This window comes from Hyla sarda, chromosome 4 (assembly GCF_029499605.1).
Source record: "Hyla sarda isolate aHylSar1 chromosome 4, aHylSar1.hap1, whole genome shotgun sequence".
In the NCBI taxonomy this organism is placed as follows: Eukaryota; Metazoa; Chordata; class Amphibia; order Anura; family Hylidae; genus Hyla; species Hyla sarda.
Genome location: NC_079192.1, coordinates 408,216,841 through 408,243,731, shown reverse-complemented (window position 1 = coordinate 408,243,731; position 26,891 = coordinate 408,216,841). Strand labels below are relative to the sequence as shown.

Below are 26,891 nucleotides of genomic sequence, written 5' to 3'. Positions count from 1 at the left end.
GGGATAGGATATACTTTTCATTTTGCAGGTGTACCCCTTTAATAAAGACTTTATTACTGCCATTAATGCAGTAATTCTATACTAGAATCCAGCTTTCCTAGGATCCTGCATGGCATACCCTTCTTGTTAAAGGGGTTATCCAGGAAAAAAACTTTTTTTATATATCAACTGGCTCAAGAAAGGTAAACAGATTTGTAAATTACTTCTATTAGAAAATCTTAATCCTTTCAGTACTTATGAGCTGCTGATGTTGAGTTGTTCTTTTCTCTCTAAGTGCTCTCTGATGACACGTGTCTCGGGAACTGTCCAGAGAAGAAGCAAATCCCCATAGCAAACCTCTTCTACTCTGTGCAGTTCCAGAGACAAACAGAGATGTCAGCAGAGAGCACCGTTGTCAGACAGAAAAGAACAACTCAACTTCAGCAGCTGATAATTATTAGAAGGATTAAGATTTTTTAGTAGAAGTAATTTACAAATCTGTTAAACTTTCTGGAGCCAGTTGATATATAAAAATATTTTTTTTCCTGGAATACCCCTTTAAGCTGTCAGGATATGATGGGTGTTTTTCAACAGCCGGAAAGACAAAGTGTGGGAAATACTGCTATAATGGATCGGTTCTGCTCAGGGCATGATGGGAGTAGTAGTTTTGCAAAGGCCAGAAATCAAAGGGTTGAGGAAAACTGTCCTAATGGTTTGACGCTGATCAGGGCATGATGGGAGTTGTAGTTTAGCAACAGCTGGATTGGTACAGGTTGGGGGGACACTGTTTTAGTTGTTCAGCTCTGTTTAGGGAATGATAGGAGTTGTAGTTTTGCAACATGCATAGAGCTACAGCTGGGGGGACACTGTCGTAAAGAATCGACTCCACTCAGGACATGATGAGAGTTGTAGTTTTGAAACAGCTAGTGAACTAAAGCTTAGTGGACACTGTCTTAACGGAACGGCTATGCTCAGGGCACAATGGGAGTTGTAGTTTAGCAACAGCTAGAGATATTCAGGTTGTTGTCATGGGATGACTTCACTCAAGACATGATGAGAGTTGTAGTTTTGCAATAGCTAGGGAGCTACAGGTCTGGGGAGGGGTATGCTATTGTAACATAACAGTTCTGCTTAGGACACAATGGGAGTTGTAGTTTATGAACCGCTAGAGAGATACAGGTTGTTGTAATGGAATGACTTCACTCAGACATGATGGGAGTTGTAGTTTTGCAATAGCTAGTGAACTAAAGCGCGGGGGACACTGTTGTAAGGGATCAGCTATGCTCAGGGCACAATGGGAGTTGTAGTTTAGCAACAGCTAGAGAGATACAGGTTGTAACGGAACGACTTTACTCAGGACATGATGAGAGTTGTAGTTTTACAATAGCTAGTGAGCTACAGGTTTGGGGGGGGGGCGCTATTGTAATGGATCAATTCTGTTTAGGATACAATGGGGGTTGTAGTTTATGAACAACTAGAGAGAAATAGGTTGTTGTTATGGAACAGCTTCACTCAGGAGATGATGGGAGTTGTAGTTTTGCAATAGCTAGGGACCTAAAGGTTAGGGGACACTGTTGTAATGGATAGACTATGCTCAGGGCACAATGGGAGTTGTAGTTTAGCAACAGGTAGAGATATACAGGTTACTGTAATGGATTGACTCCGCTCAGGGCACAATGGGAGTTGTAGCTCTCTAGCTATTGCAAAACTACAGGTAGGGGGCGCTATTGTAAGGAATCAATTCTGCTTAGGACACAATGGGAGTTGTAGTTTATGAAAAGCTAGAGAGATACAGGTTGTTGTAATGGAATGACTTTACTCAGGACATGATGGGAGTTGTAGTTTTGCAACAGCTAGTGAACTAAAGCTCGGGGACACTGTTGTAACGGATCGACTATGCACAGGGCACAATGGGAGTTGTAGTTTAGCAACAGGTAGAGAGATACAGGTTGTTGTAATGGATGAGAGTGATGAGAGTTGTAGTTTTGCAATAGTTAGTAAGCTACAGGTAGGGGGCGCTATTGTAACGAATAAATTCTGCTTAGGACACAATGGGAGTTGTAGTTTATGAACAGCTAGAGAGATACAGGTTGTTGTCTTGGAATGACTTCACTCAGGACATGATGGGAGTTGTAGTTTTGCAATAGCTAGTGAACTAAAGCTCGGGGGACACTGTTGTACTGGATTGGCTCTGTTCACGGCACAGTGGGAGTTGTAGTTTAGCAACAGCTAGTGAACTACAGGTTGGGGGGCGCTATTGTAACGGATCAACTCTGCTTAGGACATAATGAGAGTTGTAGCTTTGCAACAGCGAGAGCAGTGTTTTACAACTAAGGTGCCTCCAGCTGTTGCAAAAGTACAACTCCCAGCATGCCCGGACAGCCAACGGCTGTCCGGGCATACTGGGAGTTGTAGTTTCGCAACAGCTGGAGGCACCCTTGTTGGGAAAGAAGGACACTATTGTAATGAATCTACTCTGCTCAGAACACGATGGGTGTTGTCATTTTTCAGGGAACACAGTTACATCCCTACCTGACTTCTCACATGCCCCTTTCTGGGTTCCGGGAAAGCAGAATAGAGACGACATCGTTGCACCGGATTTAACATCCCCGGCCACCGGTTCACGCTTCTCGCCCACCAGGTATCACGAAGCGGCTTTACATTGCGCAGGACACCCCGTTCCCTGTCTGACGGCGATGACTAGACCCCCCCCCCCCCCCGTCCCCGCAGCGTCGCGGGAGTAATCAGCCATTTTGACATAAAGACTCGCTAGCAATTAAGATGACTGACACCTGACACCAGATATCGCGTCGCCCCGGCGCGTATAATAGACCGCCATCGCCTTTTCTTTTCTTTTTTTTTTTTTTCCTGCAAACGTTTCACTATCGGATGTAGACAAAGGACGGGGAGAGAAAATCAAGCTAATGAGTCAAGTCGCGAACAAAAAAAAAAAATAAAAAACCCGAAAAACACGGCCACTTTGCCAGAAGGACTGGAACTTTGGAGCGAGAAGCGCAAAACTTCTTACAAGAGTAACCTTTGTGGGGCGGAAAATTCGCTTCTCAACCTTTTCATTTGGCGATGAAGGTTTTTTTATTTTTTTTATTCCTTTATCCCCTTTTAACTATTACGCAGTTCGCATTTACATAACAATTCCCGGCCATTAACGCCGCAACCGCTTTGTCTGCGGTGCAGGAAGAAGTAGAAGAAGGGGGGGGAGGGGTGCAGGGTTTATTACCGAATCCATCGCTATTCATTTCACCTGACTAGAAGTCGCCTTATACTTTTAATTGGGATAATAAGACTGGATCAAAGTTTGATCTGTCTCTGGGGAAAGCTGGGTGGCGACCAATATGGACACCGTTAGGTCTGGTAAGGTGAGGTTAGGTAGATTAGATACAGCTGCCAAGTTATGAGTTAATTGGAATAATTGATTTGTTCTGAATAAATGGAAAAGCTGGGTGGCTACCAATATGGCCGACAAAGGTCCTTACAGATCTGCCTTAGAGATATGTCCCTGGGTCCTGTGTCAAATTGAGTTAATTGGAATAATTGATTTGTTCTGAGTTTTTTGGGAAAGCTGGGTTGTGGCCTATATGGCCGCTGTTAGGTCTGGTAGATGAGGTTAGGTAGATTAGATACAGCTGCCAAGTTATGCGGCTATGGAGGAGTTAATTGGAATAAATGACTTGTTCTGAGTTTATGGGAAAGCTGGGTGGCTACCAATATGGCCGCCAATAGGTCCTTACAGATCTGCCTTAGAGATATGTCCCTGGGTCCTGTGTCAAAAAAGCGGGGTGACAGCTGCTTTCGGTGGCCATATTGGTTGTCACTCAATTTTTCTGAGATTGGATACAAGTTATGCGGCTATTGAGGAGTTAATTGGAATAATTGATTTGTTCTGAGGCTTTTGAGAAAGCTGGGTGGTGGCCTATATGGCCGCTGTTAGGTCTGGTAGATGAGGTTAGGTAGATTAGATACAGGTGCCAAGTTATGCGGCTATGGAGGAGTTAATTGGAATAATTGACTTGTTCTGAGTCTATGGGAAAGCTGGGTGGCTACCAATATGGTCACTGTTAGGTCCTGACAGATTTGACTCAGAGATACATCCCATTTTCAAAAATACCGGATGATGACTGCTGTCCGTGGCCATATTAGTTTTCACCCAGCTTTCCCAAGATTGGATTCAACTGCCAAGTTATGCAGCTATGGAGATAATTTGAATAACTGACTTGTTCTAAGTTTCCGGGAAAGCTGGGTGGCTACCAATATGGCCACTGTTAGGTCTTGACAGATCTGCCTTAGAGAATACTCTCTGGGTCCTGTGTAAAAAAAAAAAAAATGGGTGATGGCTGCTGTCGGCAGCCATATTGACTGTCACCTAGCTTTCCTAAGATTAGATACAACTGCCAAGTTATGTGGTTATGTATGTACAGGCAGATAGGCTGATCTTTAAAAAAGCTGGGTGACGGCTGCTTTAGGCGGCCATGTTGGTTGCCACCCAGCTTTGCCAAGAACGGATATAACATAATAAATAGGGAGTTATGCTAATGCAGAGGAGTTATGAGGGGTGATAGCAATATAACTAGGCAGATTTGCCATTCAGGACTCCAGGAAGGTTGTGTGATCATCACAAAGTTATATCTGTTTCTTGGAAAGCCAGGACGCACCAATATGGCCGCAGTTAGATTTATTTATTATTGTATACACAGGCAGATCTCTAGAAAAGCTGGGTGATGGCAACCATATTAGTTGTCACCCAGCTTTCCCAAGAATAGGTATAACTGAGAAACTACAAGCTAAAGTTAAAAGGAGGATGTATCAATATAAATTGGCACTTCTACCATTCAGAACTCTGGGAAAGCTGTATGATCACTGCTGTGAGAGCTTTTGTAGAATAATCGAGTCCTACTACGTTATATCTGTTTCCGGTAAAGCTGGATGGCAACCAATGTGGCTGCAATTAAAGTGTTACCGCTACATTAAAAAGCTTTTGACATATCAGAGAGAGACCCCATCAGATGGGCCAGAGACTGGAAAAGTTGTGTGACAGCCGCTGTTGGAGGTGTATCGATGGCCATATTAGTTGTCACCCAGCTTTCCTAAGACCAAGACTACGTCGAGAGTGTAGAAATATAAATAGGCAAGTTTGCCATTCAGGACTCTGGGAAAGCTGTGTGAGGTACCTGGGAGCTGCAATGACAATATATGGTGTATAGCCCCTGAGCCGGTTCTCTTTCTATCTGGTGTTTTCAGCTGATTAATGGCGGAGAGGACGTCCTCATCTTCTACAACGACCGAGCTTCCTTCCCGATCCTCCTGCAGATGATGTGCTCGGAGCGGGATCGGGTGGATGAGAGCGGGCCCCTGGCCTATCACATCACCCTGGTAGAGCTGCTGGCGGCCTGCACCGAGGGCAAGAACGTCTACACCGAGATCAAGTGCAACTCCCTCCTGCCCCTGGACGACATTGTCAGGGTGGTGACACATGACGACTGCATACCCGAGGTAGGAGGCATACAGGTTATACCGTCACATGGTGTCTGACCGCGCAGTATTGTAGTGCCAGGAAAAATAACGCATTACATGGAGACCATAGAGATCAGTGGGCTGAGTTATATCCTGTATTATACTCCAGAGCTGCACTCATTATTCTGTTGGTGAGGTCACTGTGTACATACATTACATTACTTATCCTGTACTGATCCTGAGTTATATCCTGTATTATACTCCAGAGCTGTACTCACTATTCTGCTGGTGAGGTCACTGTGTACATACATTACATTACTTATCCTGTACTGATCCTGAGTTATATCCTGTATTATACTCCAGAGCTGTACTCACTATTCTGCTGGTGAGGTCACTGTGTACATACATTACATTACTTATCCTGTACTGATCCTGAGTTATATCCTGTATTATACCCCAGAGCTGTACTCACTATTCTGCTGGTGAGGTCACTGTATACATACATTACATTACTTATCCTGTACTGATCCTGAGTTATATCCTGTATTATACTCCAGAGCTGTACTCACTATTCTGCTGGTGAGGTCACTGTGTACATACATTACATTACTTATCCTGTACTGATCCTGAGTTATATCCTGTATTATACCCCAGAGCTGTACTCACTATTCTGCTGGTGAGGTCACTGTATACATACATTACATTACTTATCCTGTACTGATCCTGAGTTATATCCTGTATTATACTCCAGAGCTGTACTCACTATTCTGCTGGTGAGGTCACTGTGTACATACATTACATTACTTATCCTGTACTGATCCTGAGTTATATCCTGTATTATACTCCAGAGCTGTACTCACTATTCTGCTGGTGGGGTCACTGTGTACATATATTACATTACTTATCCTGTACTGATCCTGAGTTATATCCTGTATTATACTCCAGAGCTGTACTCACTATTCTGCTGGTGAGGTAACTGTGTACATACATTACTTATCCTGTACTGATCCTGAGTTATATCCTGTATTATACTCCAGAGCTGTACTCACTAGTCTGCTGGTGGGGTCACTGTGTATATACATTACATTACTTATCCTGTACTGATCCTGAGTTATATCCTGTATTATACTCCAGAGCTGTACTCACTATTCTGCTGGTGAGGTCACTGTGTACATACATTACATTACTTATCCTGCACTGATCCTGAGTTATATCCTGTATTATACTCCAGAGCTGTACTCACTATTCTGCTGGTGAGGTCACTGTGTACATACATTACATTACTTATCCTGTACTGATCCTGAGTTATATCCTGTATTATACTCCAGATCTGTACTCACTATTCTGCTGGTGAGGTCACTGTGTACATACATTACATTACTTATCCTGTACTGATCCTGAGTTATATCCAGTATTATACTCCAGAGCTGTACTCACTATTCTGCTGGTGGAGTAACTGTGTACATACATTACATTACTTATCCTGTACTGATCCTGAGTTATATCCTGTATTATACTCCAGAGCTGTACTCACTATTCTGCTGGTGAGATCACTGTGTACATACATTACATTACTTATCCTGTACTGATTCTGAGTTATATCCTGTATTATACTCCAGAGCTGTACTCACTATTCTGCTGGTGAGATCACTGTGTACATACATTACATTACTTATCCTGTACTGATCCTGAGTTATATCCTGTATTATACTCCAGAGCTGTACTCACTATTCTGCTGGTGAGGTCACTGTGTACATACATTACATTACTTATCCTGTACTGATCCTGAGTTATATCCTGTATTATACTCCAGAGCTGTACTCACTATTCTGCTGGTGAGGTCACTGTGTACATACATTACATTACTTATCCTGTACTGATCCTGAGTTATGTACAGATCGCTCACATATTCGGTTCTGCGCTCTCGATGAGGTCATAGTTTGGTGACATCACTGGTTCCCTGCGGTGATGGCTGATGAGTTGGGTCATTAGGAGATGAGAACTGACAGTGTGAACTGTAACCACAGATCTGCAGAACATTGTCTCCTACCACTACCTTAGACTGATAGAGACCGCACCGAAAATCAGAAACAATTAGGAAATAGCCCTAAAGTATGAAGGGATGGCAGTACTGCTTAGTGTAAAGCCTGTCCATCTACATCATTGTGGATAGATAGATAGATAGATATGAGATAGATATGAGATAGATATGAGATAGATAGATAGATAGATAGATATGAGATAGATATGAGATAGATAGATAGATAGATAGATAGGAGATAGATAGATAGGAGATAGATAGATATGAGATAGATAGATATGAGATAGATAGAGATAGATAGATAGATAGATAGATAGATATGAGATAGATATGAGATAGATATGAGATAGATAGATAGATAGATAGATAGATATGAGATAGATATGAGATAGATATGAGAGATAGATAGATAGATAGATAGATATGAGATAGATAGATAGATAGATATGAGATAGATAGATATGATATAGATATAGATAGATAGATATGAGATAGATAGATAGATAGATATGAGATAGATAGATAGATATGAGATAGATAGATATGAGATAGATAATAGATATTTTGGCCTCCTCTGACCCCCTCCTCTCTCCTCAGGTGAAGATCGCCTATGTGAACTTTGTGAACCATTGTTACGTGGACACGGAGGTGGAGATGAAGGAGATCTACACCAGTAACCACATCTGGAAGCTGTTTGAGAATTTCCTGGTTGACATGGCGCGGGTGAGATACAGGGTTCCTGGTTGACATGGTGCGGGTGATATACAGGATTCCTGGTTGACATGGTGCGGGTGATATACAGGATTCCTGGTTGACATGGTGCGGGTGATATACAGGATTCCTGGTTGACATGGTGCGGGTGATATACAGGATTCCTGGTTGACATGGCGCGGGTGAGATACAGGGTTCCTGGTTGACATGGTGCGGGTGAGATACAGGATTCCTGGTTGACATGGTGCGGGTGATATACAGGATTCCTGGTTGACATGGTGCGGGTGAGATACAGGATTCCTGGTTGACATGGTGCGGGTGATATACAGGGTTCCTGGTTGACATGGCGCGGGTGAGATACAGGATTCCTGGTTGACATGGCGCAGGTGAGGTACAGGATTCCTGGTTGACATGGCGCGGGTGAGATACAGGATTCCTGGTTGACATGGCGCGGGTGAGATACAGGATTCCTGGTTGACATGGCGCGGGTGAGATACAGGATTCCTAGTTGACATGGTGCGGGTGAGATACAGGATTCCTGGTTGACATGGCGCGGGTGAGATACAGGATTCCTGGTTGACATGGCGCGGGTGAGATACAGGATTCCTAGTTGACATGGTGCGGGTGAGATACAGGATTCCTGGTTGACATGGCGCGGGTGAGATACAGGATTCCTGGTTGACATGGCGCGGGTGAGATACAGGATTCCTGGTTGACATGGCGCGGGTGAGATACAGGATTCCTGGTTGACATGGTCCGGGTGAGATGCAGGATTCCTGGTTGACATGGAGCGGGTGAGATACAGGATTCCTGGTTGACATGGCGCGGGTGAGATACAGGATTCCTGGTTGACATGGCGTGGGTGAGATACAGGATTCCTGGTTGACATGGCGCGGGTGAGATACAGGATTCCTGGTTGACATGGCGCGGGTGAGATACAGGGTTCCTGGTTGACATGGTGCGTGTGAGATACAGGGTTCCTGGTTGACATGGCGCGGGTGAGATACAGGATTCCTAGTTGACATGGTGCGGGTGAGATACAGGATTCCTGGTTGACATGGCGCGGGTGAGATACAGGATTCCTGGTTGACATGGCGCGGGTGAGATACAGGATTCCTAGTTGACATGGTGCGGGTGAGATACAGGATTCCTGGTTGACATGGCGCGGGTGAGATACAGGATTCCTGGTTGACATGGCGCGGGTGAGATACAGGATTCCTGGTTGACATGGCGCGGGTGAGATACAGGATTCCTGGTTGACATGGTCCGGGTGAGATGCAGGATTCCTGGTTGACATGGAGCGGGTGAGATACAGGATTCCTGGTTGACATGGCGCGGGTGAGATACAGGATTCCTGGTTGACATGGCGTGGGTGAGATACAGGATTCCTGGTTGACATGGCGCGGGTGAGATACAGGATTCCTGGTTGACATGGCGCGGGTGAGATACAGGGTTCCTGGTTGACATGGTGCGTGTGAGATACAGGGTTCCTGGTTGACATGGCGCGGGTGAGATACAGGGTTCCTGGTTGACATGGCGCGGGTGAGATACAGGATTCCTGGTTGACATGGCGCGGGTGAGATATAGGGTTCCTGGTTGACATGGCACGGGTGAGATACAGGATTCCTGGTTGACATGGCACGGGTGAGATACAGGATTCCTGGTTGACATGGCGCGGGTGAGATACAGGATTCCTGGTTGACATGACGCGGGTGAGATACAGTGTTCCTGGTTGACATGGCGCGGGTGAGATACAGGATTCCTGGTTGACATGGCGCGGGTGAGATACAGGGTTCCTGGTTGACATGGCGCGGGTGAGATACAGGATTCCTGGTTGACATGGCGCGGGTGAGATGCAGAATTTCCTGGTTTACATGGCACGGGTGAGATACAGGGTTCCTGGTTGACATGGCGCGGGTGAGATACAGGATTCCTGGTTGACATGGCGCGGGTGAAATACAGGATTCCTGGTTGACATGGCGCGGGTGAGATACAGGATTCCTGGTTGACATGGCGTGGGTGAGATACAGAATTTCCTGGTTGACATGGCGTGGGTGAGATACAGGATTCCTTGTTGACATGGCGCGGGTGAGATACAGGATTCCTGGTTGACATGGTGCGGGTGAGATACAGGATTCCTGGTTGACATGGCGCGGGTGAGATACAGGATTCCTGGTTGACATGGCGCAGGTGAGATACAGGGTTCCTGGTTGACATGGTGCGAGTGAGATACAGGATTCCTGGTTGACATGGCGCGGGTGAGATACAGGATTCCTGGTTGACATGGCGCCGGTGAGATACAGGATTCCTGGTTGACATGGCGCGGGTGAGATACAGGATTCCTGGTTGACATGGCGCGGGTGAGATACAGGATTCCTTGTTGACATGACGCGGGTGAGATACAGGATTCCACGTTGACATGGCGCGGGTGAGATACAGGATTCCTGGTTGACATGGTGCGGGTGAGAATCAGGATTCCTGGTTGACATGGTGCGGGTGAGATAAAGGATTCCTGGTTGACATGGCGTGGGTGAGATACAGAATTTCCTGGTTGACATGGCGCGGGTGAGATGCAGGATTCCTGGTTGACATGGCGCGGGTGAGATGCAGGATTCCTGGTTGACATGGTGCGGGTGAGATACAGGATTCCTGGTTGACATGGCGCGGGTGATATACAGGGTTCCTGGTTGACATGGCGCGGGTGAGATACAGGATTCCTGGTTGACATGGCGCGGGTGAGATACAGGATTCCTGGTTGACATGGCGCGGGTGAGATACAGGATTCCTGGTTGACATGGCGCGGGTGAGATACAGGATTCCTGGTTGACATGGGGCGGGTGAGATACAGGATTCCTGGTTGACATGGCGCGGGTGAGATACAGGATTCCTGGTTGACATGGCGCGGGGGAGATACAGGATTCCTGGTTGACATGGCGCGGGTGAGATACAGGATTCCTGGTTGACATGGCGCGGGGGAGATACAGGATTCCTGGTTGACATGGTTTGGGTGAGATACAGGATTCCTGGTTGACATGGCACGGGTGAGATACAGGATTCCTGGTTGACATGGCGCAGGTGAGATACAGGATTCCTGGTTGACATGGCGCGGGTGAGATACAGAATTTCCTGGTTGACATGGCGCGGGTGAGATACAGGATTCCTGGTTGACATGGCGCGGGGGAGATACAGGATTCCTGGTTGACATGGCGCGGGTGAGATACAGGATTCCTGGTTGACATGGCGCGGGTGAGATACAGGATTCCTGGTTGACATGGCGCGGGTGAGATACAGGATTCCTGGTTGACATGGCGCGGGTGAGATACAGGATTCCTGGTTGACATGGTGCGGGTGAGATACAGGATTCCTGGTTGACATGGCGCGGGTGAGATACAGGATTCCTGGTTGACATGGCACGGGGGAGATACAGGATTCCTGGTTGACATGGCGCGGGTGAGATACAGGATTCCTGGTTGACATGGCGCGGGTGATATACAGGATTCCTGGTTGACATGGCGCGGGTGAGATACAGGATTCCTGGTTGACATGGCGCGGGTGAGATACAGGATTCCTGGTTGACATGGCGCGGGTGAGATACAGGATTCCTGGTTGACATGGCGCGGGTGAGATACAGGATTCCTGGTTGACATGGCGCGGGTGATATACAGGATTCCTGGTTGACATGGCGCGGGTGAGATACAGGATTCCTGGTTGACATGGCGCGGGTGAGATACAGGATTCCTGGTTGACATGGCGCGGGTGAGATACAGGATTCCTGGTTGACATGGCGCGGGTGAGATACAGGATTCCTGGTTGACATGGCGCGGGTGAGATACAGGATTCCTGGTTGACATAGCGCTGGTGAGATACAGGATTCCTGGTTGACATGGCGCGGGTGAGATACAGGATTCCTGGTTGACATGGCGCGGGTGAGATACAGGATTCCTGGTTGACATGGCGCGGGTGAGATACAGGATTCCTGGTTGACATAGCGCTGGTGAGATACAGGATTCCTGGTTGACATGGCGCGGGTGAGATACAGGATTCCTGGTTGACATGGCGCGGGGGAGATACAGGATTCCTGGTTGACATGGCGCGGGTGAGATACAGGGTTCCTGGTTGACATGGCGCGGGTGATATACAGGGTTCCTGGTTGACATGGCGCGGGTGAGATACAGGATTCCTGGTTGACATAGCGCTGGTGAGATACAGGATTCCTGGTTGACATGGCGCGGGTGAGATACAGGGTTCCTGGTTGACATGGCGCGGGTGAGATACAGGATTCCTGGTTGACATGGCGCGGGTGAGATACAGGATTCCTGGTTGACATGGCGCGGGTGAGATACAGGGTTCCTGGTTGACATGGCGCGGGTGAGATACAGGATTCCTGGTTGACATGGCGCGGGTGAGATACAGGATTCCTGGTTGACATGGCGCGGGTGAGATACAGGATTCCTGGTTGACATAGCGCTGGTGAGATACAGGATTCCTGGTTGACATGGCGCGGGTGAGATACAGGATTCCTGGTTGACATGGCGCGGGTGAGATACAGGATTCCTGGTTGACATGGCGCGGGTGAGATACTGGATTCCTGGTTGACATGGCGCGGGTGAGATACAGGATTCCTGGTTGACATGGCGCGGGTGAGATACAGGATTCCTGGTTGACATGGCGTGGGGGAGATACAGGATTCCTGGTTGACATGGCGCGGGTGAGATACAGGATTCCTGGTTGACATGGCGCGGGTGAGATACAGGATTCCTGGTTGACATGGCGTGGGGGAGATACAGGATTCCTGGTTGACATGGCGTGGGGGAGATACAGGATATATGGCGGCTGTAAATCACATTTATTGGACATCGGGAGCAGAATCCACAAAGACATCAATGAATCCGCTGCCATCGGCCTTTATTTACTATTGAAAACCTGACATGGTTTGTCGGATTGTGCTCAAGATTCTGTCTGCGCCAGAACTTGCACCAGAATTGAGAAAAACCCGACTAACTCTGCATTTTACTGAGATAACCAGAAAAGGGGCGGGGCCGGCTGGAAAGGGGCGGGCCACAAAAGGGGGCGTTTCCCCAACATTTTCACAAAAACCCAACATATTAACTAAGATTTCCACAAATAATGGCCTCATTTATAAGAGTGTTGTGTAGGTTTCTTTGTGGGATTTAATTCCCTACAATTTATTTCCCACGGTATTTACTAAGGTTTCCCTACAGTTTTCACTTTCCCTACAGTTTTCACTTTCCCTACAGTTTTCACTTTCCCTACAGTTTTCACTTTCCCTACAGTTTTCACTTTCCCTACATTTTGTTTTTCTTACACCTGCTCTGACCTGTAGGGATTTCCTCAGCTGAAATCCACTACATTTTATGTGGAAACTTTAGTAAATATGTTGGGTTTTTGTAAAAATGTCGGGAACACGCCCCTTTTCAGAGACCACGCCCCTTTTCACGACTGCCACACCCCTTTTTCGGTTTTTTTTGGCACAATGCTGGCGCAGAATCTGGCGCACAACCCAACAAAACATGTCGGGTTTGCAATAGTAAATGAGGGTCAATGTGGTTTATTTGAGCCGAGGAAAACCAGACAGATCAAATGTAGGGAAACCTTAGTAAATACCGTGGGAAATAATTGTAGAGAATTAAACCCCACAGAGAATCCTACACAACTCTTAGTAAATCAGGGCCTGTGTGTATACAGCTCCCTCACAGAGCTATGTGTATCCATGGAGACAGACTACATACAGCCCTGTGTAGTCTGATCCCGTAGATCTGCTTCCTTCTATCTGTTATCTACTTATATAGTAAAGATATATTTATTGTCATGTATCAATCGTAGACAATGCTCTGTGAGGGAAATGGATACATAGATAGATAAGAGATAGATAGATAGATATGAGATAGATATGAGATAGATAGATAGATATGAGATAGATGGATGGATAGATAGATAGATAGATAGATAGATAGATAGATATGAGATAGATAGATAGATAGATATGAGATAGATAGATAGATAGATAGGAGATAGATAGATATGAGATAGATAGATAGATAGATAGATATGAGATAGATAGATATGAGATAGATAGCTAGATAGATATGAGATAGATAGATAGATAGATATGAGATAGATAGATAGGAGATAGATAATGCTCTGTGAGGGAAATGGATACATAGATATATATGAGATAGATAGATATTAGATAGATAGATAGATAGATAGATAGATATGAGATAGATAGATATGAGAAAGATAGATAGATATGAGATAGATGGATAGATAGATAGATATGAGATAGATAGGAGATAGATAGATAGATATGAGATAGATAGATATGAGATAGATAGATATGAGATAGATAGATATGATATAGATAGATATGAGATAGATAGATATGAGATAGATAGATATGAGATAGATAGATATGAGATAGATAGATATGAGATAGGTAGATAGATATGAGATAGATGGATAGATAGATAGATAGATATGAGATAGATAGATAGATATGAGATAGATAGATACATATGAGATAGATAGATAGATACATATGAGATAGATAGATAGATAGATAGATAGATATGAGATAGATAGATATGAGATAGATAGATTGAAATGAGATAGATAGATATGAGATAGATAGATAGATATGAGATAGATAGATTGAAATGAGATAGATAGATAGATAGATATGAGATAGATAGATAGATATGAGATAGATAGATAGATTGAAATGAGATAGATAGATATGAGATAGATAGATAGATAGATAGATAGATATGAGATAGATAGATAGATATGAGATAGATAGATATGAGATAGATAGATATGAGATAGATAGATATGAGATAGATAGATAGATATGAGATAGATATGAGATAGATAGATATGAGATAGATAGATAGATATGAGATAGATAGATGCAGCTTTAGATGTGACTAGAGTTTATGACATGATACAATGTTTCCTTTCATGCTGGAGAGAAGTTTCCGCACATAGAATGATTGATATTATGTTCCGCAGGGTCAGGTAAGTTTCCGTGACATTCGCAGCTCCCTCTCTCATAGATACAATTTCGTTCTTTCTCGATAGGTTTGCAACACGACCACCGACCGCAAACACGCAGACACGGCGCTGGAGAAGTACGTGACGGAGGCCGTGATGAACATCGTCAGCGGATTCTTTAACTCTCCGTTCTCCGATAACAGCACCAGCCTGCAGGTGAGCCGAGATAAAGGGCCGGCAGCGTATAATAGTACCGGAGCGTTATACGGATCTGGGGAGGTGACGGCGCCATTCATGGACTCATCATTATTGTGGAGCTGCAGGGTAAAGTATGGAGGCGCAATAGAAGATATGACCAGAATCATTATGTGGAGGAAGGCGTCCTGCCCCTGAAGGGGTTAATCTTTCCCACATTGATCCGCCATCATCCGGCTTTACGCTTTATGGCATTTCCTCCGCGTTCTCCGGCCGTCAGCCCGGTACTTATGGCCGATTGCTCATTTCGGTCGCAGTTACCGCGGCACGGTCGGCCATCATTGTTAGAGCGTTAATTGTCCGTGTCTCCACATTCCCAGCGGTGATTTATTAAATCCGGACGACATTCAAATAAATTCAGGGCCACGGCGAGGAGAGGATTAATGAGCGTCCGGAGGCGTCCGCCGGAGAAAGAGCGCCCCGAATACTGATCCACACTCAGGGCGCGCAAATCTGTCCCCGATCATTAGAGCAGGGAAGAATTCACATTGTGCTGGCCACATTCCCGCCAAGGCGTAGATACACTGCTGAAGAGACTGTATCACACATAAAAGGCTTAGATACACTGCTGAAGAGACTGTATCACACATAAAAGACTTAAATACACTGCTGAAGAGACTGTATCACACATAAAAGACTTAGATACACTGCTGAAAAGACAGTATCACACATAAAAGACTTAAATACACTGCTGAAGAGACTGTATCACATATAAAGGGCTTAGATACGCTGTTGAAGAGACAGTATCACACATAAAAGGCTTAGATACACTGCTGAAGAGACTGTATCACACATAAAAGACTTAAATACACTGCTGAAGAGACTGTATCACACATAAAAGGCTTAGATACACTGCTGAAGAGACTGTATCACACATAAAAGGCCTAGATACACTGCTGAAGAGACTGTATCACACATAAAAGACTTAAATACACTGCTGAAGAGACTGTATCACACATAAAAGGCTTAGATACGCTGTTGAAGAGACTGTATCACATATAAAAGGCTTAGATACGCTGTTGAAGAGACAGTATCACACATAAAAGGCTTAGATACACTGCTGAAGAGACTGTATCACACATAAGACTTAGATGCGCTGCTGAAGAGACTGTATCACATATAAAAGGCTTAGATACGCTGTTGAAGAGACAGTATCACACATAAAAGGCTTAGATACACTGCTGAAGAGACTGTATCACACATAAAAGACTTAAATACACTGCTGAAGAGACTGTATCACACATAAGACTTAGATACACTGATGAAGAGACTGTATCACACATAAAAGGCTTAGATACGCTGTTGAAGAAACAGTATCACACATAAAAGGCTTAGATACACTGCTGAAGAGACAGTATCACACATAAAAGGCTTAGATACACTGCTGAAGAGACTGTATCACACATAAAAGGCTTAGATACACTGCTGAACAGACTGTATCACGCATAAAAGGCTTAGATACACTGCTGAAGAGACTGTATCACACATAAAAGGCTTAGATACACTGCTGAAGAGACTGTATCACACATAAAAAGCTTAGATACACTGCTGAAGAGACTGTATCACACATAAAAGACTTAAATACACTGCTGAAGAGACTGTATCATGCATAAAAGGCTTAGATACACTGCTTAAGTGACTGTATCACACATAAAAGGCTTAGATACACTGCTGAAGAGACTGTATCACACATAAAAGGCTTAGATACACTGCTGAAGAGACTGTATCACACATAAAAGGCTTAGATACACTGCTGAACAGACTGTATCACGCATAAAAGGCTTAGATACACTGCTTAAGAGACTATCACACATAAAAGGCTTAAATACACTGCTGAAGAGACTGTATCACACATAAAAGGCTTAGATACACTGCTGAAGAGACAGTATCACACATAAAAGGCTTAAGTACACTGCTTAAAAGAGAGTGCCATACATAGTAGGATTAGATACATAGCTCAGCAGACAGTATCACACAGCATTAGTTACATAGCGCTGCAGACAGTATTGTACACAGGCTTAGATACATAGCTCAACAGTCAGTATCGTACATAGTAGGATTAGATACATAGCTCAACAGACAGTATCGTACATAGTAGGATTAGATACATGGCTCAGCAGACAGTATTGCACATGATAGGCTTAGATACAGGGCCCAGCACACAGTATCACACATGATGGGCTCCGATACATAACTCAGAAGACAGTATCACACATGATAGGCTTAGATACAGGGCTCAGCACACAGTATCACACATGATGAGCTCAGATACATAACTCAGAAGACAGTATCACACATGATAGGCTTAGATACAGGGCTCAGCACACAGGATCACACATGATGGGCTCAGATACATAACTCAGAAGGCAGTATCACACATGATAGGCTTAGATACAGGGCTCAGCACAGTATCACACATGATGTGCTCAGATACATAACTCAGAAGACAGTATCACACATGATAGGCTTAGATACAGGGCTCAGCACACAGTATCACACATGATGGGCTCGGATACATAACTCAGCAGACAGTATCACACATGATAGGCTTAGATACAGGGCCCAGCACACAGTATCACACATGATGGGCTCAGATACATAACTCAGAAGACAGTATCACACATGATAGGTTTAGATACAGGGCTCAGCACACAGTATCACACATGATGAGCTTGGATACATAACTCAGCACACAGTATCACACATGATAGGCTTAGATACAGGGCTCAGCACACAGTATCACACATGATGGGCTCGGATACATAACTCAGCACACAGTATCACACATGATAGGCTTAGATACAGGGCTCAGCACACAGTATCACACATGATGGGCTCGGATACATAACTCAGCACACAGTATCACACATGATAGGCTTAGATACAGGGCTCAGCACACAGTATCACACATGATGGGCTCGGATACATGTAGTCACACCCTGGTGGTGTACAGGTGGAGCCCCCCTTTAGTTCAGCTCCTCCGCACACACACGTCTTCTCTTCTCTCCGTAGACCCATCAGCCGGTCTTCATCCAGCTCCTCCAGTCCGCCTTCCGAATTTACAACTGCACGTGGCCGAACCCGGCGCAGAAATCCTCGGTGGAGTCGTGTATAAAGACCCTGGCAGAAGTGGGTGAGTGAACATCTGCGCCGATCCTCCCATGGAGACGCCCCACATGATGGTTACCGCAATACGTTCCCCTCACCATGTAAATCCTGAAGATTCAGAGGTGTCTATTACCTGTTTATTAATTCTTTCTGGTCTTGGAAAAGCTGGGTTAAAGCAGTATGGCCACCATTAGAAAAATAAGCCAAAATCCAGCTTTCCCAGGCTGCTGATTTTCAAATTTTTTCCATTCAGCATCCTGGAAAAGCTGGGTAGCATTATTTCTATTAATGCAGCGATGAGTAATTTCAGTAGTGAATCTGAGAGCAATGTCAATTCTGTTTTCACATTATTAGGTATTTACTGCAGAATGATGGGATGAAAACTTTCTTTTTTATTTTGTGTCTCCATGGTAACAGACTACAAACAAACCCTGTGTAGTCAGATCCTATGGTCATGTGTCACTACTGCCCCTCCTCCTCCTATACTTAACCAACAGACTTAAATGGAGCAGAGTGAGTGGAGTAATATATGACTACAGGATCAGACTACACAGGGTTTGTTTGTAGTCTGTAACCATGGAGACACATAGGATTGTATTGGAGCTGTATAATCACAGCCATATACAGTATATATGTATCTTTTACCAAACACAGTCATACAGCTCACTCAGAAAGTCTTCAGACCCTTTCACTCTAATCACATTTTGTTATGTTGCTCCTTGTGCTGAATCTAGTCCAGCACAGCTGCATGCATTACTGTAACTGGGTCGTGTGATCACCAGTCTAACCCACAGAAAATTACAGGTGTCCCAGGAAGTGGTCATTCCTGGGTCAGCTGACTTTTTATGCACTGAAGGATGTCATCATCACCTATGAGATCCCTCCTACTATCTCCCAGATCCCTCCCAGCTCTATCTGTATACTACTGCTTCTATCTCTATGGGATCAGTATATGTAGTAGTTATAGACCTCCCCTCCAGCTCTATCTGTATACTACTGCTTCTATCTCTATGGGATCAGGATATACAGTATAGTAGTTGTACACCTCCCTTCCAGCTCTATCTGTATACTGCTGCTGCAATCTCTATGGGATCAGTATATGTTGTAGTTATAGACCTCCCCTTCAGCTCTATCTGTATACTGCTGCTGCAATCTCTATGGGATCAGTATATGTTGTAGTTATAGACCTCCCTTTCAGCTCTATCTGTATACTGCTGCTGCAATCTCTATGGGATCAGGATATACAGTAGTTATACACCTCCCTTCCAGCTCTATCTGTATACTGCTGCTGCAATCTCTATGGGATCAGAATATATAGTAGTTATATACCTCCTTTCCCAGTTCTATCTGTATACTGCTGCTTCTGTCTTTATCGAATGAGGACTTTATAGTACTCATACAACTCCTTTTCAGCTCTGTCTGTATACTGCTGCTATCTCTATGGGATCATAATATATAGTAGTTATACACCGCCCCTCCAGCTCTATCTGTATACTGCAGCTATCTCTATGGGATCAGGATATATGGTAGTTATACACCTCCCCTCCAGCTCTATCTGTATACTGCTGCTATCTCTATGGGATCAGAATATATAGTAGTTATACACCTCCCCTCCAGCTCTATCTGTATACTGCTGCTGGTATCTCTATGGGATCAGAATATATAGTAGTTATACACTTTCCCCCTTGCTCTCTGTCTACTGCTGCTATCTCTATGGGATCAGGATATATAGTAGTTATGCACCTCCCCTCCAGCTCTATCTGTATACTGCTGCTATCTCTATAGGAACAGGATATATAGTAGTTATACACCTCCCCTCCAGCTCTATCTGTATACTGCTGCTATCTCTGTGGGATCAGGATATATAGTAGTTATACACCTCCCCTCCAGCTCTATCTGTATACTGCTGCTATCTCTATGGGATCAGAATATATAGTAGTTATACACCTCCCCTCCAGCTCTATCTGTATACTGCTGCTATCTCTATGGGATAAGGATATATAGTAGTTATACATTTCCCCTCCAGCTCTATCTTTATACTGCTGCTATCTCTATGGGATCAGGATATATGGTAGTTATACACCTCATGGAAAATGTAGGTAATAAGGTTGAATAGACATAATATGGTCGTAAACTCACGCCTGCCACATCAGCTAGAACAGGTGAGCACAAGGCATACACAAGGACCTCTAGATTATTCTGTAATAACAGCCTAAGCGAAACAATAAATACTTTCCTTGAGTGTTTCCCTAATGTAATGTATTTCTCCCCTTAAAGCAAAGAATCGTGGGATAGCGATCCCAGTGGATTTGGACAGTCAGGTTAATACACTTTTCCTTAAAAGCCATTCAAATATGGTGCAAAGGGCGGCCATGGGCTGGAGGATGACAGCCCGCACCGGGCCCCGATTCAAAGACGTCTTGGGGGGCCCGGCTTGGGACTACAGGAACATCATTGAGAAGCTGCAGGTGAGGAGTCTTTTTGATCGTTTTGATTCCTCTCTGATTTTGTAGAATGTTACAGAACCAAATAATAGCAATGGAAATCTGGAGTAAATCTGATGCCGGATTATTCTGAATTATTAGATAGTAAAGTAAATCAAAATAACACAAAGGGCAAAAGTAGTCTCTTCCCACTATTGACATGCTGCCTCCAGGCGATAATACAAATAACGTTCCGTTTCACAGCAGGTTGTAAAATGAGATGGCTTTCCATACAAATCTAATACTGACATCTAGTGGTGGACGTGAAATCTGCAATTTTCTATGTTTGCTCTCAGTGGTGTCGAATTATAGGGGTACTCCGCCTCTAGACATCTTATCCCCTATCCAAAGGATAGGGGATAAGATATCTGATCGTGGGGGTCCCGCACTGGAGACCCCCACGTTCTCCCTGCTGCACCCGGCGTTCGTTTAGAGCGTCGGGTGCAGCGCTGGAGGCTCGTGACGTCGCAACCACGCCCCGCTCGTAACGTCATGGCCACGCCCCACTTGTGACATCACATACCACACCCCCTCAATGCAAGTCTATGGGAGGGGGCGTGACAGCTGTCACGCCCCCTCCCATAGACTTGCATTGAGGGTGTGTGACATCACGAGGGGGCGTGGTCGTGACATCACGACCACTTCTGCCCACGCCCAGCATTCTAAATGAATGCCAGGTGCTGCACATCGATCGTGGGGGTCCCAGCGGCGGGACCCCCGCAATCAGACATCTTATCCCCTAACCTTTGGATAGGGGATAAGATGTCTAGGGGCAGAGTACCCCTTTAATGGCGGCCATGTTGGTTGTCACCCAGCTTTCCTAGGATCCCCCTCACACCCCCTCCCATAGACTTGCATTGGGGGGGCGTTACGGTGACGTCACGAGCCTCAGCTCCGCATCGCCAGTCATCCGGCAAGAAGCAAAGTTCGCTCTGTGCACCGGATGTCTGGGGTGCCACAGCTGAGATCGCTGGGGTGCCCAGCAGAGGGACCCCAACAATCAGACATCTTATCCGCTATCCTTTGGAGTACCCCTTTAAAGCTATATCCATCTCTGCAACCATTCGTTTTATTGCTCCAATGCATCTAAAATAAAAATGTAACAAAAGAGCCGTGATAACAAATGTAGCAATTTATGTCTTCTGTACTTTGTGTCTCCATGGTAACAGACTACAAACAAACCCTGTGTAGTCAGATTCTATAGCCTTGTGTTAGGACAGTCTCTCCGCCTCCTATATTTAAAAGGGTACTCCGCTGCTCAGCGTTTGGAACAAACTCTTTCGAACGTTGGAGCCAGCGCCAGCCGGGAGCTTGTGATGTCATAGCTTCGCCCCCTCACGACAGCACGCCCCACCCCCTCAATGCAAGTCTATGGGAGGGGGCGTGACGGCTGTCACACCCCCTCCCATAGACTTGCATTGAGGGGGTGGGGTGTGATGTCAACAGGGGGCGTGGCTATGACGTCACAAGCTCCCGGCTCCAGCATTTTGTTTGTTCCAAACGCTGAGCAGCGGGGTTCCCCTTTAACCTACAGTCTAAAGAGGAGCGAAGGGAGTGAAGTAACATATGACTTCAGGATCAGACTACTTAGGGTTTGTTTGTAGTCTGTAACCATGGAGACACATAGGTTTGCATGTGTAAATACAGCCATATACAGTATGTATCTCTGTTCGGGAGACCTATCTTTTAACTAAAGCAGCTACAAAGAAGATCTCTCACTCTGGAGGACCTGTCGTGTCCTTGTAATACATGGACAGCCTATTTATTTTGGTGGGTGCTGTGTAATACTTAATTTCTCCTGTGGTGGCGCTGCAGAGAAATAATGTAAGTAATGTAAGATCCTTACTTATGTCCCGTCCATTTTCAGGACGTCGTGGCCTCTCTGGAGCAGCAGTTCAGTTCGATGGTGTTGGCCGAGTTCTCGGTTCTTGTTGACGTTCTGCACAGTCCTGAGCTCCTGTTTCCTGATGGTAGTGACGCGCGGATCCGCTGTGGAGCCTTCATGTCCAAGTAAGTGTGATCTCTGCTTGATCCTCAGTGACTCCCTGTAAGATATATTACTTCTGTTGGCCAATAGAAGCAGCCGTATCTCACATAAACCAGAACAGCGCCACCTAGTGGACAATGCAATAGCAGTTCTGGACCAGGGGCACGTACATTTATTTATTTTACTTTTATGTTATTATAGAGCAGTCACAGTAGGACGATATTTGTAGTTTTCTAGAGCACACTTTTCTGTAGACTGGGACAGAGTCAGCAGAGTCATCTCAATATCATTAAGGATTGGGTCAGCAAAGTCATCTCAATATCAATAGAGGGCAGGGGCAGCAGAGTCATAGCTTTATCATCAGAGGGCGGACCCAACAGAGTCATCTCATTATGATTAGAGTGTGGGGACAGCAGAGTCATCTCATTATTATTAGAGGGTGAGCTAAGTAGAGTCATCTCATTATCATTAAAGGGCAGGGTCAGCAGAGTCATCTCTTCATTAGAGGGAGGGGTCAGCAGAGTCATCTCTTCATTAGAGGGAGGGGTCAGCAGAGTCATCTCATTATTATAAGAGGGCGGGGTCAGCGGAGTCATCTCATTGTCATTAGATGGTGATGTCAGCGGAGTCATCTCATTGTCATTAGAGGGTGGGGCCAGCAGAGTCATCTCATTATCATTAAAGGGCGGGGTCAGCAGAGTCATCTCATTATCATTAAAGGGCGGGGTCAGCAGAGTCATCTCATTATCATTAAAGGGCGAGGTCAGCAGAGTCATCTCTTCATTAGAGGGCAGGGGCAGCAGAGTCATCACATTATCATTAGAGGGCGGACCCAACAGAGTCATCTCATTATGATTAGAGCGTGGGGTCAGCAGAATCATCTCCTCATTAAAGGGCGGGGTCAGCAGAGTCATCTCATTATCATTAGAGGGCGGGTCAGCAGAGTCATCTCATCATTAGATGGAGGGGTCAGCAGAGTCCTCTCATTATTATAAGAGGGCGGGGTCATCTCATTGTCATTAGAGGGTGGGGCCAGCAGAGTCATCTCATCAGTAGAGGACGGGGTCAGCGGAGTCATCTCATTGTCATTAGAGGGTGGGGCCAGCAGAGTCATCCCATCATTAAAGGGAGGGGTCAGCAGAGTCATCTCAATATTATAAGAGGGCGGGGTCAGCGGAGTCATCTCATCGTCATTAGAGGGTGGGGCCTGCAGAGTCATCTCATCAGTAGGGGGCGGGGTCAGCAGAGTCATCTCATCATTAGAGGGAGGGGTCAGCAGAGTCATCTCATTATCATTAGAGGGTGGAGTCAGCGGAGTCATCTCATTGTCATTAGAGGGTGGGGCCAGCAGAGTCATCTCATCAGTAGAGGGCGGGGTCAGCAGAGTCATCTCATTATCATTAGAGGGTGGGGCCTGCAGAGTCATCTCATCAGTAGAGGGCAGGGTCAGCAGAGTCATCTCATTATCATTAGAGGGTGGGGCCAGCAGAGTCATCTCATCAGTAGAGGGCGGGGTCAGCAGAGTCATCTCATTATCATTAGAGGGTGGGGCCTGCAGAGTCATCTCATCAGTAGAGGGAGGGGTCAGCAGAGTCATCTCATTATTATAAGAGGGCAGGGTCAGCGGAGTCATCTCATCGTCATTAGAGGGTGGGGACTGCAGAGTCATCTCATCAGTAGGGGGCGGGGTCAGCAGAGTCATCTAATCATTAGAGGGAGGGATCAGCAGAGTCATCTCATTATCATTAGAGGGTGGAATCAGCAGAGTAATCTCATTATTATTAGAGGGCGGGGTCAGCAGAGACATCTCATTTTGATTAGAGGGCGGGGTCAGCAGAGTCATCACATAATTAGAGGCGGGGTCAGCAGAGTCATCTCATTAGAGGGAGGCGTCAGCAGTCACCTGATCATTTGAGGGCGGTGTCCACAGAGTCATCTTATTATCATTAGAGGGCGGGGTCAGCTGAAACATCTCATTATTATTAGAGGACGGGGTCAGCAGAGACATCTCATTAAGATTAGTGGGCGGGGTCAGCAGAGTCATTTCATTAAATTCATGACACATCCCCTTTAAGGATAACATGGTGGGACTCCTGTCTGACAATGCGGTTGCTATGTATACACTGCATAGCAACCAAAGTCTTTTCAATGGTGTTGTCAGGGAGTTAATCCCTAGCAACCACTCTGTCTCATATTAGTCAGGTCGTAAAACTGGACTGTGTTGGCAGCAGGTTAGGATTAAGGACCCACAGTAGTCCTGCCATATTAGTCCCATACAGGTGGAGGACCCCTTTAAATTGCCTATTTCCTCTGTCATTTCCCCTTAATAAAGTCTTGGAGGCTTTATTATCCTCCGGCGCCATAATCACTTCTTATAGCGCATCCGGCGGCGTTCTAATAAAACAGTCACAATTCCGCATGAAAAGTTTTACCGTGACCCCCCCCCATCCTCCTCCTCGCCATCGCCGAGCGACTCTTAAATGTTACTCGCAGCCATTGAAAAGCTAATAAATGCAATTTCACAGGTTGATTAATCACACAAAGAAACTAATGGAGAAAGAAGAGAAGCTTTGTATCAAAATACTTCAGACGTTGCGAGAGATGTTAGACAAGAAAGAAGGCTTCAGCGAGCAGGTAAGAGCCGGCGGGGGAGGGGGGCACCGGAGTGATCTGCCGGAGTAGTCCGCCGCCTCCTGTATTCACTATAATTATACCCCGTATGCTCCTCAGCCTCCTGCGTGAATGGTGAGAACGAAACGCAGTGACCTCTGTCTGTTTCTGGGGTTGTCCATTAAAGGGGTATTCCAGCTTTATACATCGGTGCAGACGGAGACGTGATGTCACATCCACGCCCCCTATTGATGTCACGCCCCACCCCCTCCATTCATGTCTATGGGAGGGGGCGTGACGGCCGTCACGCCCCCTCCCATAGACATGAGTGGAGGGGGTGGGACGTGACATCACTAGGGGGGGCGGGGCCGTGATGCCCCCCTCTCGGAGGCAGTGCCCTGTACAGAATGCCAGGGGGAGCACCGAGATTTCGAGGATCTCCAGATGCGGGACCCCCGTGATCATACGTCTTATCCTCTATCCTTTGGATAGGGGATAAGATGTATAAAGCCGGAATACCCCTTTAACGTAAAGGCCTATAATGCTGGGTAAAAACAATATGGCCGCCATTTTAGCTCCTGCACGTATGGTCACCCAAGAGTCCCCATCCAAATCAATGTCTTTATCCTGACTTGTAACACCAACGCAGATTAGAATGTGAACATTTCCGCTAGCAACGCAGCATAATTGCCGTTTCAAAACATTTTCTTTAAAAAAAAAAAAACTCCCCTGTTTTGTTTTATTAACCCTTCAGGGTAGTTACAAGGGGATTTTTGGGCCCTCACTGCTGTCATTGAGACTCCTCTCCATGGCTATTTCATATTCTCTACGTTTCAGGGGGCAGAGTTGGGTAGGGTCTGTTTGCCAGTAATACTCACACAGGACTTCCTTTCCCTTGCCTCTCTGGTCAAACAAGGGCACAGCACACACTCTAACTGATATACCTGCTGTAACTGAGACCCGCAGAGCCTTCTCCATGGTGCAAAAATATTTATTTTACTCTACATTTCAGGGGGTGGGACCAGAGCTTGGCTGTTTACCAGTAGTATACACATGGGACTTCCTTTCCCTTGCCTCTCTGGCCAAACAAGGGCACAGCACACACTCTAACTGATATACCTGCTGTTATTGAGACCCTGAGACCTCCTCCATGGTCCAAAACATATTTATTTTCCTATACATTTCAGGGGGTGGGACCAGGGCTTGGCTGTTTGCCAGTAGTATACACATGGGA

General features: G+C 45.7%; 1 protein-coding gene across 7 annotated transcripts in view; it reads left to right on the top strand.

The window, feature by feature from the left end:
- The window catches only part of ITPR2 (inositol 1,4,5-trisphosphate receptor type 2), a 301,374-nt gene that overhangs the window by 159,508 nt on the left and 114,975 nt on the right, over nt 1–26,891 (top strand). For all 7 annotated transcript variants that reach the window (XM_056517619.1, XM_056517614.1, XM_056517618.1 and 4 more), the window contains exons 31-37: nt 5,236–5,487; nt 8,087–8,212; nt 15,302–15,430; nt 18,482–18,602; nt 20,855–21,045; nt 22,928–23,070; nt 25,573–25,681. In XM_056517619.1, the coding sequence (XP_056373594.1) occupies nt 5,236–5,487; nt 8,087–8,212; nt 15,302–15,430; nt 18,482–18,602; nt 20,855–21,045; nt 22,928–23,070; nt 25,573–25,681 (1,071 nt within the window). The remainder of the gene's footprint in view (nt 1–5,235; nt 5,488–8,086; nt 8,213–15,301; nt 15,431–18,481; nt 18,603–20,854; nt 21,046–22,927; nt 23,071–25,572; nt 25,682–26,891) is intronic.